We start from the raw sequence: 15,526 nt of genomic DNA, 5'->3' as shown, positions 1-15,526 counted from the left end.
TAGGGGGTGGGATGGGGTGATCTCCAGAGGTCCCTTCCAACCCCCCGCCATTCTGTGATTCTGTGTTACTGGATAACAGACTCGATTTAGAGCTACATGCTTTAGGTCTGACCTCCACTGCAGTGGTGCTGTAGGGGAACTGTAGTGCGGAGCTCCCTTCATTTCCTACGCGGGTAGCTAAGGAGTCCAGTGGGATGGCATCGCCTGGCACTTCCCGCGTTGAACGCTTCCCCTGACACAGCTCCCCTAGAAAGTCGCTCTGCGTTCTGTGGCACTCTGTCTTTGAACTTACCTCTCAGCCGTTTTGAAGGAGAACCGGGCATACCGCAGTTTGCTTCAGCAAGACGGGGCAAGCCTGCACAGCTAGGAACGGGGTCTCGGGTTAGCAGCGCTACCACCACCTAGAGCCGCCACCCGCCCGCCTCTGCCCCGCCAGGCCCGGGGCGCGGCGCCCCTGCCCGCGGGGAGGGCCGGGGCGGGCTCGGTGCCGGGGGCGGGGCGGGTGCCGCCGGGCCTCACAGCCTCCATTTTGCGGTGTCGCTGCGGAAGAGAGGCGGGGGACTTCGCGGTTTTCCCCTCAGGTGAGGCAGCCGAGGAGCTGGCCGCCCGTGCCTCCGCGCCCCTCGCCTCAGGCCCCGCCGGCTCCCCTCACTCACCGCCTCCGGGGACTCGGCCCCGGCCCCGCCGCGCTTTGCGTGCTGGGGCCCGGGGCCACCCGAGCGGCAGTAGGGCTCCTGGAGCCGCGGCCGCCCGCCGGTTCGGGGCTCGGCAGTTGTATAGCCGGGGGCGGAGGGGGGAGGCGTCGGCCCGCCCCAGAGCGCCGCAACCCCCTGGCCGGGGGCCAGCTCTCCCGGTATGGAGCGGGAACGAGGTCCCGGTCGCCTCAGGAGAAGTAGAGTAATAGCTACCTCCGCCCGCAGCCGTGCCTCGCCGGAGGGCTCGCCGTGGCGGCCGGGGGCTGAGGGAGCGGAGCGAGATCAGACCGATGCGTGACCACCCTTCCCGCCCCGAAACAGAGTAGGGCGGCGGCTCGCCCAGCGGGCAGGGCCGGGCCGGCTCCGGGCGGGGCGGGGGGCGGTGGCGGCTCCACCGGCGTCCTTTGCAGGCTCCGGCGGCGGGTGTGATGGTGCCTGCGGGGGTTGCCTCGGCTGGGGCGCAGGTGTGCACGGGGCCGGGCTGGGCCGCCTCCCGCTGTGAGCGGGGCTGGGCCCGGGGGGGGGTCCCCGCGCGGGCCGGGCTGCGGTAGCGGGGACTTCCCTGTTTGACCTGCTGAACTCCCGGCTAGCACGCCGAGTTTAGCGCGACCCTTGATGTTACACCGTCACAGTTAGCTCCGCCCCACCGCCCGGTTTCGGGCTCGGCCTGCGGAGCAGAACCAGTGGGTGGGGGCGTGGGCCGCGGCCCGCAGCCGCCCTCGGCCGGCGCCGCCACTGACCCACCCCCGGGCGGGCGGGGACAGCGCCCGGCCCGCGGCTGAGCCCGCCACCGGCCGGGACTCGCCTCGTGCCCCGCCCGCGGAAACGGGCTGGCAATGAAAACCTGATGGGCAAATTGTTCAGAGCCTCTGTTCTGCTCGGGGGTGCTTGCGCTTGAGATATGTGAGGCCGTGCCCTACGGCAGCGGCACGCCAGTGTTTACGAAGTACTTAGTATTGTGTAAATTACTTCACTTATCTCCTAGAAAACATATCTGCATGATGAAGGGTGTTTCAGTAAATATTGCTGTCTGGTCGTAGTAAGTTTTGAGGAGACTCTTGTAACTGGTGTCAGAGGCAAGTCTAAAATCCCAATTTAGCATCATGTCCATCTACTTATAAAAGGTCTGAAGTAATTGAAGCAGCGGTTCTTATTTGACCCTTTTATTGCTCTGGATTTTTTTTCCAAATAAGAAAGAAATCAGCCACATCAAGCAAATGTAAATAAAACATTTTTGTTTTTGTAATTCAGAAGAATGACAAGTAGGAATCAGGGGATGGTTGAAATACCACAGTTGCCAGTACCTGGCCCAAAAGAACTTGCATCACAAATTGAATCCAAGAAAAGGAATCAATACAACAAAAATAAGGAAAGCATTAGACAATTTGCTGGTGCACTGTAAGTTACAAGTTTACAGGGGTGCTTAATTTGCTAATCAAAAATATGACATAGCAGTGATGGCTTATTTGCTTGAAAGTGCGATGTTGGAAACTCATGCTTTAAAAAACTTTTTGCCAGAATGTGTTTGTTAGTAAATCAGAGACACAGCTGAAAACAAATTCATTTTAAATTAAGTATCTTACCAATAAGGCTAAAATTTTGTATATTTTAATATAGTTAAAAGATTGTTGGGTCCTGTTTATTATACAAATTAAACTTTTTGCAGCTGTTGAAACAGCTGAGTTGCTGTCCCCGCTGTTGATCTTGCATTATGTGCAACCTACTATGTTTTTCAGTGGAAATGATACAGTGCACCTCAACAAGTTTTACAAGCTTTACAATCCTGTCTTCTTAATGGTGTAACTTCAGCTAAATTACATGAAGCTGAAAAGCTGAAGATTTTTTTTTTCTGTTTGTTGGGTTTTTAATGTTCATTTTTGCTGACACAATATTTTTCTGTAGGTGGAGTGAAACTGAAATCAGAAGGTAGTGTTGCTGGTCATCTTGTTCCCGAAAGAAGTTACAATTAGTGTTAAAGTCAGAAATATCAAAAGAAATGTGCTGGTGAAAGCCAAATTTCAAGTCCATTCAAGTAGCTGTCAGTAATAAATACTGTACTGGTAGTGGTTTAAGGTGTTTCTTCTTAGGGCAATAAATAGCTGTTAGCAGTGTTTATGATTAAAGCATAGATTTACATCTCATTTTCTTCCCTCTTTATTTATTTGGAAGTGATGATCCAGATTTATTGGTGTGAGACTGCATAGCTGTGCTTCTTTGCAAGTTGTTTTTGGCTCTTATTTGAACTAACCTATGCCAAGTTTTACTTTTTTCCACGGTAAGTCTCAGGTTTTTAATTCTATGACCACCTATTGCCTTAATGGTCCAACGCAGGAAGAATTCTGCTCTCAGATCCTCTTGGTTTGACCAGTGAATACCTAGAAATGTGAATAATCATTCACTGTATTGCATTAATTTTTATATTTCCCATGTGCTTTGATTTGTGCAGCTAAGGTGCATACTGTCTTAGAAACATGCCCTGGGTAAATCCCAGGCACTAATGAGGGAATCCGACTGGTTAGCATTAACATTTTTTTCCTGCCATTAAATGTTTTGTAACCTGGCTAACAGCCTTGAAAGTCTCTGCCCAACTGGTTGGCAATGTGGAGGGTGATCTCTGTCCCATTCTGTTCCTACTCCCCAAGCTCCTCTATTAAAAATGGGGCTAAAATAAACAGTTACTGGCAGGAAACAGAAATCTTCGATGCAAATGAAGTAATGCTGGGGGATTACACGTTTCTATCAAATTATCATTTTACATGGGATAGGTAGGGTACTGCTCTTCTCACAGGAACTGCCCCTGTGAGTGGAGGAGGGCAGGGGATGGGAGACAGATGCTTGGTGCAGTGCAGGACTGGGGCCCTGCTCTAGCCTAACCCTTCTGTTTCTGTTCTGGCAAAGAAACGGCCCCCTATTGCTGGCACCTCGGTGTCTATCCTGTATTTCAGAGCTCTTGTTGGAAGTTCAAGACTCTTACCATGCTTCAGTGTCTATCTGGCCCTAAATAAGAGTGGTAGTTAATTACAAAGTTGAAGATGCTTCCCGTCTGAATCCTGCTTGCTATGGTCATGTGTATGAAAAAAAGGAAAGGTTGTGTGGGTGTAATGGCTGACAAGGACTCCTGAGCAATTCTAAACCTACTAAACAAATTGTTCAAATGATTTAACAGGTAATTAGCAAGACAAGTAACTACTGCAAACTCATATATGGTGCCTTGACAGTGAAAATGTCTTTTTTTTTCCCAGAATGTCATACCCGGGTTATCCCCCTTCTGGTGGCTACCCTGCTTTCCCTGGTTATCCTGTAAGTATGGCTCTTGAATGTGTTGTATTCATAATGTATTTATATTCTGTGAATACCCCTTCTTACTATGCTCTGTGTGTCTGTGAATAGGAGCTAGCAGTTCATATACAGTATTCTCTAGAGGTTATGGTCTTTGTTTTCATCTATATATCCCTGAGGATGACTTTATAGTTGTCTCATAAGAATTCCAAGAAGGAAGTTTTAAGATTTTTTTTTTTAATGTTGCCTTTTGTTCCAGACAGGTTTTTGATTGTTTGGTCTTGTTTTAGTTTTAGTCTTTCTTGTGAGTTTGGTGTTGTTTTTTTTTTACTCTAGCTATCTCAGCAAACCATTTTTTTAAAGTATCAGCAGTTCGTACATAAGTATGGCAGTCCTTATGTACAGGATCAGAGGTAGTCTCTACCAAATATTCTGCACACCCCTATCCCAGGATTTACAAAGATGCTGAGCAAACTCCCGTGGCCATTACCTTTAGGAAGAGCTTGGTATGCTTTACTCAAGTAGTCCAGCTTTCATATGACAGCAAGTAAATATTTTTCTGAGGATAAAGGACACTGTATCTTGACTTTGACCCCCCTCATCATTCAGCTGCAGACTTTGTTCCACCTTCAGCTCATGACTGCATGGACTAAAAATTCCAGTGAAGCTCAATGGAAGATGGGAATGTACCAGATGTGGCTGATACTGCAGTCTTTTCGATATGCCTGCGTCATTTTTCAAAGCTAGATGCAAATGTATGCTTTTATCAGTATGGCACTGATTATACTGTAATTATGGGAATAATTCAATGGATTAATTTAAAAGACCCTTTAGATTTGATATCAACAATTCTGGGTTTCCTAGTCTCATTGATGATGCCCAAAGTGATAACCAGTGCAAAAAAGCAAAGTGAAAATATTTTCTTCTGCAGTAGTGATAGTTATCCAAGCAGGGCTTTTGAGGATCCTAATTTCGGATTTGCGAAACAAAATTCCATTAAAATCTTTTTGTTGACTCTGGCAGAGAAAGGTTAGAGTGTATCACTGGGGAAGAGAATATTGTATAGTGTGGGCAGAGTAATCTGGGGATAGAAATCTTGGGGCAACCAAACCCTAGGAGAATGTCTGCAGTTTATTTCTGGTTTTGGGCTCAAGAATAAGTGTGTACTGTATGTAATGTGTGATCCATGTTTCAAAAGCTAGTGGGTAAAGATGATTCCTAGCAAGTAATGAGTCCATGCATTATGCTTTGTTATGAAGCTGATTTTAAATACCTGCTTTTTAAGGCCAAGTATATGACTTTTAACTTACAGGGTTTTCCCTTAGAGATCCTAGTCATTCAAGTAAATATTTCTAATGCACGTTAATGCTAATAGCAACCTTTGTGATATGCCTGTTCTGTTAAGTCATACACGTAGCAAAACAAAGGCATATAGGTGTTTGACTTGTTCTTTTTATTTAAAACCTGTAATAGGTGTTCAGTGTGACTCTGTTCCAGGTTTAGTCATTGAATGTCTATGCTTTATAACCTGGATTCCAGAGGAAATGGAAAAAAAAAAACCCACCCCACCTTTTGTAAGTTCTCACCATGCAACATTTGAAAATACTGGTTGTGCAAGAGGGGCATAAGTTTCAAAGATACTAGGCTCTTAAAAGTCCTATGAAAACAGGAGGTGAACTCGTAATGATTCATAGAGAGCAGCCCTAGCTGAGCTAACCTCTTTCTTAGGCGGGGTAGAAGCAGCAGCTTTCCAGTAAAGGACATGGGGTCCTGGTGGTTGACAAGTCAAACGTGGTTCAGCAGTGCATGTCCCTGGGGAGGAAGGCTAATGATATACCATGCTTTAGCAAGAGCAAAGCCAGCAGATGAAGGGAAATGATTATTCTTCTGTGCTCAGTGCTCATGAGGCCACATCTGGAATACCATGTCCAGTTGTGGCTTCCCAGTACAAGAGAGACATAGACAAACAGGAGCACATCTAGGGAGGGCTAGAGAAGAGAAGGCTAAGCAGAGATCTGTTCAGCCATCTGCACGTAAGGAGTGACAGAGACATTGGAGCCAGACTCTTGTCAGAGGTACACAGTGAAAGGGCAGCTGGCAACAACCACAGGTTGTAATTGTAATTTGATTTCAGAAAACACTTTTCACCATGAGAGTAGTCAAACATGGGAACAGGGCCTGGGGAGGCTGTGGATTTGCAGTTCCTTGGAGATACTGAAAGCTCAACAAGGCCTAGCGTGACCTCATCTAACTCCAAAGCTGGCCCTGCTTTGAAGGTGGATGGGATCAGGGGTTGTCCAGAGGTGCCTCCCACCATGCAGCACACTCTGATTTTGTGTCAACATGGGTGATGGATCAGAAACCCACCCAGGAGGCCGCCATGCAGGCTTCAGGAATTCTGCTGCCGCTGCCTCAAGTGCTGAATCGAATTATATAATTCATGTTATTGTACATGTGGACATTTTGGTAGCTTGAGAGTTTTACTCTAATGTCCTGTTAGCAGGTGTACACATGTCCTGTTTTTGTGTTTCAGCCAACAGGACAAGAGTCTGTCTATCCGCCAGCTGGTCAGTACTCCTATCCCACTGTTCCTGGAGGATACCCTCCAGCAGGAGGAGGGACCTATCCTGCAGCACCACCAAGTGCTGGGTATCCAGGGGCAGCAGGATATCCTGCCCCGGGGGGCTACCCTGCCCCTGGGGGCTATCCTGGAGCTCCCCAGGCTGGAGGAATGCCACCTTATCCTGCAGGTATGATCCTTTGTTAGAGTACCCCTCGGGAATGATTTCTGGTGTGACCATTCCCTGTGCTTGGTAGAAGTAAAGAAATGCAGCTTTGTTCAGTGATCCATGTAGGCAGCCAAAGAGATTGCTATCTGGCAGTAAACAGCTGCATGCTGATGGCAGGGCCTTAATGGTTTTGGGCCACTGCACAGCCAGAGAAATTAGCTTGCATAGCTCTGTTCAGTAACCTGGCTTGTGTTGTGTCAGAAGTCAAGCACGAAACATTAAGCATGCTAAAGTCTTTCTTCTTCTCCTAGCTCCTACAGGTCCTGGGTTTGGCATGCCTTCTGCTGGCCCTGGGTTTGGTGGCTATCCACAGCCTCCTGCCCAAAGCTATGCTGGAGGAGGACCAGCACAAATTCCAGGTATGTCATAGATCTAAGAAACTTTAAGCATCCAAGGTTAAACCAAGAGATCCCAGGATAGGTAGTAACAAAGTAGGCCCTTACTCTTGTTACTTTTAGCTGTTGAGGTTTGTATATCTCCTGTATACCTTCGTATACCTCCTTTTAGCTGTTGAGCCGTATACCTCCTACCACCTTTCTTGACAAGACCACTGAAGGGCTGATGAGAGCCATCTCTACAGCTGCTACATGCAAAAGGGGTGGCTGTCACTGATTAATAGTCATGACGTAGGCGTTTAGGTGCTTATCCTTCAAACTGCAAGTATCTGATGAGAACTGTGAAATTTAGAGTCCACATTCAATGAGTATCTAGCTGTTCTGTTAATCGCAAAGAAATGGATGTGTTTTTCAGATCTGCATGTTCACGGTAATCCCTGGCATAGTGGGGGGACTGGAAATGAGACCACACACAATTGCTTAAAAACAGCGCAGTGTTTTTAAAGCTTTGAGTGGTCAGTTACCATCAAGATGGTTTTTGTCCAGGAATGTGTCAGCTGTGTTTGCAAGAAACTCAGAGCAGCAAAAGCTTTTTTTTGATGATTGCTTTGTTAGCTCTAAGCTGCTGTTAAAATGACAATAATTGTACATACATATTGCAGATAAAAATGCCAGTAAAAAAAAAAATGTAGTCACAGCTTTGGTAGTCACAGTGGTTTTGATCACAAAATGAGATTCCTGCAATTCTTTTTGCACCAATGAATTCTTAGTACTTATCGTTTATATGCTGGACATTTTGAAGTGTATAATATGTCTTTAAGAGAAAGAACAGGACACATTCGTCATTTGCATGGACTATCTTGGCTTTTGTCAACGATAGCAATATTTAATGAGGAGAAATCCTTCCAGTTCCCACAGCATCACTAAATTTAATATTTTCAGAATTGCCTTGCTAGTGTGCGTACCAGAATGCACCTGGGATTGCTTCTTCCCATCATTCCAAAGGCAAGAGGTTTAGTTACTGAGCATGATAGGTATAATAACTTAGGAAATAGGTTTTTGTGCAGTGGTAAGTCTGTAAATGGCTTTATTTTCAGATTAGATAGCATTACATAATAAGAGGAATTAATTAATTCCTTTTATCTTGTTCTTTAATTTAATTTCAGTAGGATATCCTGGTGGACAAGCACCGTCACCAGTGCCTAGTCTGGTATGTGCTGTATCCTTTTCTGTAATCAATCTGATATGGCTTCTGTAGTTTTAATGTTTTTACAACTGTTTTCCAACAAGTTACTATGTGTTCTGCATCAAGAGGTCCCAGCTACACTCAGAGTACAACCTGAACAAAACCATGACCCTTGTATCTGTGTGTGTAGGTCTGCATCCATACAACTGGGTAGAATCGTGGCTTTGGCACTGGTGGGCCAAAGCTGTTCAACACAACTAAACGTCACTATGATTCCACATTAGAGGAAAAAATGGGGAACTAACGGACAACGCCTTCGGGAGTACTGATTCCAAAGGAGTGATTTTAATTTGAATTTATATTGTGCAGGATAGCTAGTTACATGTGACCCTTATTTTCAGCCTGCAGCAATGGTTCAGTGTACCCAGGGTACAATTCAAGCTGCTCCAAACTTTGATGCTGGAAGGGACGCAGAAATTCTACGCAAAGCTATGAAGGGGTTTGGTAAGTGAGCAATAGAAGCTTAAAATTCTGTTGTGCTAACTTCTTTATTTTGTCCTTTTCTTTAACCATTTCTCCTCAGCTTTTCAGAAGTCATGCTTTCAAAATGATCTGGGCAATTTAGTAGATGAAGTTATGTAGAAAATTTGGTAGACTTAAATGGTAGTAATTTATTATTTAATTATGCCCAAATGCAAGATTATAAAGTGCAGAGTCTCAGAGGTATTATTATGAGTTCTTACAGGAAATTGCCCTTCTGTTTCCAAGGAACTGATGAGCAGGCTATCATCAATGTTGTTGCTAACCGCTCCAATGATCAAAGGCAAAAAATCAAGGAAGCTTTCAAGACTATGTATGGCAAGGTATGTTAATTAGTTCTTTGAATCAGTAAACAAAACCAAACTTCCAGCTGCTGCTTTACCTGCCTGATTGCATTTTAGTCCTGGGGAACAGTTTGGGCATTTTTAAATGCACTTCTTTTGGTTACATTCCTTGTGTACCGGGGGCATCTGGTATTTAACATGGCGGTGTCCTGATACCTGGCAGGAGCAGGGCTGGGGAAAGGTTGGGGGCTGGCTCTGTCCCTGACCAAACAAGAAGTTTCTTTGCTTTTGGAATGACTGATAATCAAGCATAAACTGACCCTTTATTAGTGTCTGAAACTACTGAGTTTTTTTATACACACAAACCAGTACTGAAATTTTTTTCCTAAGAAACAAATGGAGAAACTGGTGGAAGATGGCTTAGTCACCAAAAGGCCAAGATAATTTAATTTCTTCCCTCTGTTGTTCTTGCAACTTGAAGGGAAATTGTTTAGTTGTGGCATTTCTCAGGACCTGTCTAGGTCCTAATTAGTGAGGAGATAATAGAGAAGAGCTGAGCTGTCCAAGTTTTGGACAGAGGGAAGTTCGTTATAAGAAACAAAACAAGGCTTTACAGGAGAAACAGCACAAAGGTAGAAATCAGTCACAAAAGTAAGTTCTAGATTGCTCTTGTTCAGTACATCGTCTACATGGCTGGCACGCTCCAAAGCCCTTTTTCTGTTTGCAATTGAACAGGATTTAATTAAAGATCTGAAGTCTGAGTTAAGTGGAAATGTGGAAGAATTGATTCTAGCCCTCTTCATGCCTAGCACCTACTACGATGCCTGGAGTTTACGTCATGCAATGAAGGTATTGTTTTCCTGTGAGCAAAATAATTTAAAATGATCTTAAAATACTCATCTAAGATGAGCGAATATCTGATCACTGAAAAATCCTGTAGTGGCAAACAAATTTCAGGACCGTGGGGCCTAAAATTCTTTTCTGCTGCATCCCCCAGTTCCAGCCAGTTTCTGCAGGGTTAGTCAATTCAGAGCAGCTCGCCATCCAGCAGAGGATGAAACACTGCAGGACAAAGCTTTCTCTGCCACTTGGTCATAATTTTTGCTAGAACCTAGAAAGGGCCAGGGTGCCATTAAAACTGTAACGGCTGTTTGAATTGAAGGTACCTACCTCTCCTTACTTGGAACAAGCCATTGTTACTGAAGGACATTTTCGGATTATCCCAGTTTTTTTTTCCAAAAGGACGCCAATGAAAAAAAATATTTTCTTAACGTCAGATGATGCATGTATCTGGTCCGGTATTAAGACTGCATTAGCCATTAGGTGAGCCAGTTGGTTTGAACTTTTAACTCGGGTAAACTGGTATGTCCAGTTTACCAGCATTTCTTTCTTGTTTGAGCTGCAGCAGCTAGCAGGTAGCTGGTACTGGAAATGAGCAGATTAACCCATGTACGAATGCAGACCTTCTAAAGCGCATGTGGAGCTTAAATGAAGATCTGGCTTTAGTGGAGGCAACAGCCACTCAACCATTTTAAGACATTTATAATATAACATTACCAAGAAGCCTCATACAGAGCCACTCCTATATAACCCTTGCCTGAACAGAGATGGTCATGCCAGTCACTGTATGCAGAGCTCATTGTACACAGTACTCACAGTTAATTTTTATTCCGGGGAGAGGGAAGCATCTATGAAAAGTTCCTGCTGGTGCTCCATGTTGAGGAAGCGGTCAAATTTGGAATAGGTAGCACGCTTGTACACTGACTAAAACAGAATTTATGTCTGTATCTTTGGCTTTTATGATTATCATAAGGCTCTGCCTTCCTCCAGTGTGTTTCCAGACTAAGGGTGCCAAAAAGAATTTCCTTCCGAAACTATTTTCCAGATAACGTTTGCTGATGGCACTATTGTGGCTGTATGGTTTTGGGGTCCCCTTTTTTTTTGGACTGGTGCAGAAACGCATGTTGGAGGAATCTTCATTTCATTTTAATTATACAGGCGACTTGGTGCTTTCACACTGCAAGGATACTGCTCTTACAATGTAGATTGTATTAAGTTTTGAACTAACAGATGACTACTTAATTTCACAGGTGAAGAAAACTGACTAGGTAGTGCTTTGTAGTTATGCCCTTTTGTCCTCTGCCTACAGGGCGCAGGCACTCAGGAGAGAGTGCTGATTGAGATCCTCTGCACAAGGACAAACCAGGAAATACGAGAAATAGTGAACTGCTATAAATCAGAATTTGGAAGGGACATTGAACAAGACATCAGAGGAGACACTTCAGGACACTTTGAACGATTACTAATATCTATGTGCCAAGTGAGCTTTAATCTTTTTTCTTTTTGTAGGATAATAGTGTACAGTCTGACTTCGTTGCATGTAGTCAAAATGGCTCCACAAATAGCCTGTGTACACATAGCAAGAGCCAGGTTTTTAAGACATTAGCTCTGGGCCGTAGATTTATTCCCTAATGACAAGATATGACACGTCCATTCCTCCTCAAGGAAGAGACGCAAACCTATGATGAACTGCGTGACCTAATTTAGCACCCTGCATTCATCTCGGAGAACTTATGTGTAACTACTTCATTGTGCAGGTACGATCAAGTGGCACTATAAAGCAGTGCTCCACGCTGCTGTTAAAGCAAGACAGTTTTTAGTTTTTTGCATGCATTAACAAAATAATCTGGGTAAATCTGATAGGATAACCTTTATGGTATGTAGGATACCTGTGAGAACCCCTATGAACAAGCTAAGAGGTACCATAGGGCAAAACTTACCTCCCAGGTTACACCACAGCCTTCCTTCCCTTCACATCACCAGAACTGGGGAAATGCTACTATTGAACTCAGGTGAACACTGGAGCTTGCTTATCCCACATGATTTACTAGGGCTCTTTTTGTGTTGAAGAATAGTAACTTGCAGTTATCAGTGTTCAGGAAGAAATATGTACTGATGTAACCCCCCATTTCCATGATCAATCTGCCTATTTGCTAATAGAATTTCTATGACATGTTTTTATCTTGTTTGCCTCTACCTTTTTCAGCTATGCACTAGGTATTTGGATTAAAAAGTCAAAATCCACAAGAAAGCAAACCTTGAAGCTTATGTTGCTCATTTTTATTTTGATAAATCCAGTAGTTTACAATAACTGACAACCACATCATTTAAATACTATATTAACCACTATAGATACAATAGTATTTGAGAGCATGTATTCAGCCTGCTCAGCCAGTATATTTAGCAGTATCCATCCACCCATGCACTGGGCAGCAAAAAAAAAAAAGGGGGGGGGGGGGGCGGGCCGGGGAACCAGACCACAAAACAGCAAAGCACATAAAATGTCATCTAAGTCCTACTGACATATTACAACTATAGTAAGTGCTTTCTGGACACATTCTTACTTGAAATTAACATATTCTAAATAAAACAGACAACCTGAGATATTTCAGGTGTGCGTATTCAGGAAGATAATTCATTAGTTCATTTGGGAAGATTCTTTGCAACTTGAAGCCTAGAAGGAAATCAAGAAAAAGCTTACGTTATTAAGTAGAACAGGATTAAGTACAGTACTTACTTGATCAGAACTATGAGATGGTATGTAGGGGTGAAATTATCTGAGTGAGTATATCTACAGCTTAAAGCATGCCCTACAGCTAGGGTTCTGGGCCACTTTTTATTTGTTACCTACAAGAAATATTAAACCAAAGAGTAGTTTTAAAGCAATGTAATGTATTTCAAACTGGTATTACTTTTTCTGCTCCAAGCTTTGAAGATAGATACTTAGGGTCTGCACTGCAAGCAGTTAAAGCATAGCCTTCTCTCTGTAATTTCATTTGATATCTGTTGTCTTTGCTTTTAGGGTAATCGGGATGAAAATCAAACTGTGGATTATCAAAAAGCTCAAGAAGATGCTCAGCGGCTGTACCAAGCAGGTGAAGGAAAACTTGGGACTGATGAATCTTGCTTTAATATGGTTCTGGCCAGCAGAAGTTTTCCCCAACTGAAAGCAACAGCTGAGGCATACTCCAGGGTAGGAATTTTTCACTGATTTCAAATGAGTTTGGTCAGTGTATTTTAAATGGAGGTTGCAGTTGTTACTGCATTTCATTATCCACATATTAATCTCATTTATTTGTAGATTGCTAATCGTGATTTATTAAGCAGCATTGACCGAGAATTTTCTGGAAATGTGGAACGTGGCTTGAAGACTATTTGTAAGTGATACGTTCTTTCCTCCCCTTATCCCTTAGGAATTAAATCTTCTAAACGTAATTGAAGACAAATACAATACAACACTGGCCATACGGCAAATGAACACACATTTTGTGCTCTGCTAGCACAAAAGGAACTTAATTATTCAATTTATTCACTTTACACTTAATTGGAGAAAATAAGCATACGCCATGAAGAAGGAAAGCCTACATAGGAACTACTTGTCACTTGTCTGGGAAGTCAGGCAGCCACACTGAAACAAAGGTCACTGGTTAGTCCCTGTAGCTGTACTGGTGCGAGTACCAGCATTACAGAGCCGTGACTCTGCTTGTGCGCCACCTCAGCAGAGACAGCTGAACCACCCTCACACATGATCTCAGAACCAACATGAACCTACTTCAGGCACAGCTCCCTTTTCACCTCTCTTCCCAACACCACTACCTACCCCCAGAAAGCACAGCATTTGCTACGGAATAATTCAGCAAAATAGAAGACCTATTTTGAATTCTTTTTTTTATGCTGACTTGTTATGGTAAAGCAGTTCAAATTCAGCACAATTTGCTGATAGTGCGGATCAGTATGATTTACTAGTGAATCTGCAGACACCAATCCTATCAGTGCTTATCAAAATGACAGCATTTCTGTAGCCTAAAGGATAAGCAAGAACTTCCCAGATTATGTTCTGCTCAAGAGTTTTATGGGAAAAACTCAGCTCTGAGAATCACGTAAAAGAATAAAGGCTCCTCTCTGAGCCTGAACAACCTAACCCAAGGCCTGTTCTATAACTACTAAAGTTAACAGAAGTTATTACAGGTGTACTTTTCTTAGGGAGAGTCTAGCAGTGGCACATGAGTAAAACACCTTATAGCCTAGGACCAGGTCTCCAAGGAGAACTGTTTTTAAATTACCTACTTGAGAATTAAGGTTTCAGCCAGGTTTGAAAAGCACTTCCAGAGAAGGTAACTGCTCATAACCGTAAGGTTTTGTGTGAAGGAAGGAGTAACTCATTTGGTCAGCTTGAAAATAAGCTTAGCTCTATGAAACAGTTCCTGTAATGCACAGATCCTGTAATAACTGGATCTTCATCAATAACCACCTCTAGCCGTCTACAGCAAAAATCCTGAATTGATCCTGCCAGGTATTGCTATACAGCATACAATTCTGGGACTAATCCTAAAAATATACTTTATTGCAGTGCAATGTGCTTTAAATCGCCCAGCCTTTTTTGCAGAAAGACTTTACTATTCTATGAAAGGAGCTGGCACAGATGATTCTACCCTCATCAGAATTATAGTCACTCGCAGTGAGGTAAGAAACTTCCTCTGTAAATGCCACATGTAGCAGAAAGCTGCCTACCCTAACCAGCTTTTCACTTAGTCCTTCTTGCACAGCTGTAGAATCATGTATTGCAACAAAGCTTTTACGGCGTTCAGATTTAGATGAACGTGTTAATTTGTTTTAAAGCCAACTTTTGTATGATACTTTTAATTTCCCTGGCTAGATAGTAATACTGCTTGTCTTCCTTCTCAACTGTGGCTGCCTGTCTGTGTAGCAGGTAAGTGCCTCAAGTTCAAAGGTTCAGGCTTAGTTAGGTTACTACAAAGCAAGGAACAACTGCTAGAGCTCTGCTCTGGGAGCTGCTCCTCTGGCCTTAGGGGACCAGCTGGCCTGTAAGGCATGCAGAGCTGATCGGTTGTGCCTTTCACCCTCGGTATGTGTTCTGTAGCCCATGAAGGAAGAGATGCAGGGTGACTGTCTGAGTTTAAAATCACGTACTGTGTTAAGTTTTCTGCCTTTCTTTTTTCTCTGCATAGATTGACCTTGTGCAAATTAAACAGATGTTCACACAAATGTATCAGAAGACTTTGGCTTCCATGATAGCAAGTGACACAAGTGGGGATTACAGGCGTTTGCTGCTGGCAATTGTTGGTCAATAGAAGAGGATTCTCTGGTTTTTTGTTTTCTTTTTTAAAACAAACTGAAGGACACGTAACATGCTTTATGCAGGCACTGATTATCCTTGTGTGTAGAAGAATAATTTTAAACTTTGTGTAATCAAATATGCTTTCTTCATGATTCAGTAAGCTTGTTGCACTTAAAATTGCCTTAATTTACAGCACATAGGACTATTTACTGTATAATAAAAGATATATCTTGTCTATTAGCCCCTCCTTTAGTCCTTTTGACCCAGACAAAACCACCT

The 15,526-nt window shown here is 43.6% G+C and overlaps 2 protein-coding genes across 7 annotated transcripts in view; one reads left to right on the top strand and one right to left on the bottom strand.

Moving 5' to 3' along the window:
- Positions 1-483: 483 nt before the first annotated feature.
- ANXA7 (annexin A7) lies at positions 484-15,487 on the top strand. 2 transcript variants are annotated; one of them, XM_075107978.1, is made up of 13 exons: positions 484-581; positions 3,938-3,995; positions 6,508-6,724; positions 7,015-7,122; positions 8,265-8,308; positions 8,686-8,788; positions 9,053-9,147; positions 9,844-9,957; positions 11,258-11,428; positions 12,971-13,141; positions 13,250-13,325; positions 14,519-14,631; positions 15,138-15,487. In XM_075107978.1, exons 2-13 carry the CDS (start codon positions 3,939-3,941, stop codon positions 15,258-15,260), a joined length of 1,392 nt encoding a protein of 463 aa, XP_074964079.1. In that variant the 5' UTR covers positions 484-581; position 3,938; the 3' UTR covers positions 15,261-15,487. The 2 variants fall into 2 exon arrangements, with proteins under 2 accessions (XP_074964079.1, XP_074964078.1); XM_075107977.1 differs by having other exon boundaries at positions 493-581; positions 8,268-8,308.
- Positions 12,202-15,526, bottom strand: part of PPP3CB (protein phosphatase 3 catalytic subunit beta) — a 54,784-nt gene continuing 51,459 nt past the window's right edge. For 3 of the 5 annotated variants that reach the window (XR_012662901.1, XR_012662903.1, XR_012662906.1), the window contains exon 14: positions 12,202-12,622. The gene's annotated coding sequence lies outside the window, so the exon portion shown is untranslated. The remainder of the gene's footprint in view (positions 12,623-15,526) is intronic. The other 2 variants (XR_012662902.1, XR_012662904.1) reach the window with 1 other exon arrangement.

Source organism: Phalacrocorax aristotelis, chromosome 12 (assembly GCF_949628215.1).
Source record: "Phalacrocorax aristotelis chromosome 12, bGulAri2.1, whole genome shotgun sequence".
NCBI classification, from domain to species: domain Eukaryota; kingdom Metazoa; phylum Chordata; class Aves; order Suliformes; family Phalacrocoracidae; genus Phalacrocorax; species Phalacrocorax aristotelis.
Note: the sequence above shows the minus strand (reverse complement) of the source record. Positions and strands in the feature narration are given on the sequence as shown.

Excerpts from the sequence above, each read along its gene's own strand:
- ANXA7 (XM_075107978.1), top strand. The coding sequence starts at position 3,939 with ATGTCATACCCGGGTTATCCCCCTTCTGGTGGCTACCCTGCTTTCCCT. Across the intron at positions 3,996-6,507 it reads CTGCTTTCCCTGGTTATCCT|CCAACAGGACAAGAGTCTGT; the intron begins GTAAGTATGGCT and ends TTTGTGTTTCAG. Across the intron at positions 11,429-12,970 it reads TACTAATATCTATGTGCCAA|GGTAATCGGGATGAAAATCA; the intron begins GTGAGCTTTAAT and ends CTTTGCTTTTAG.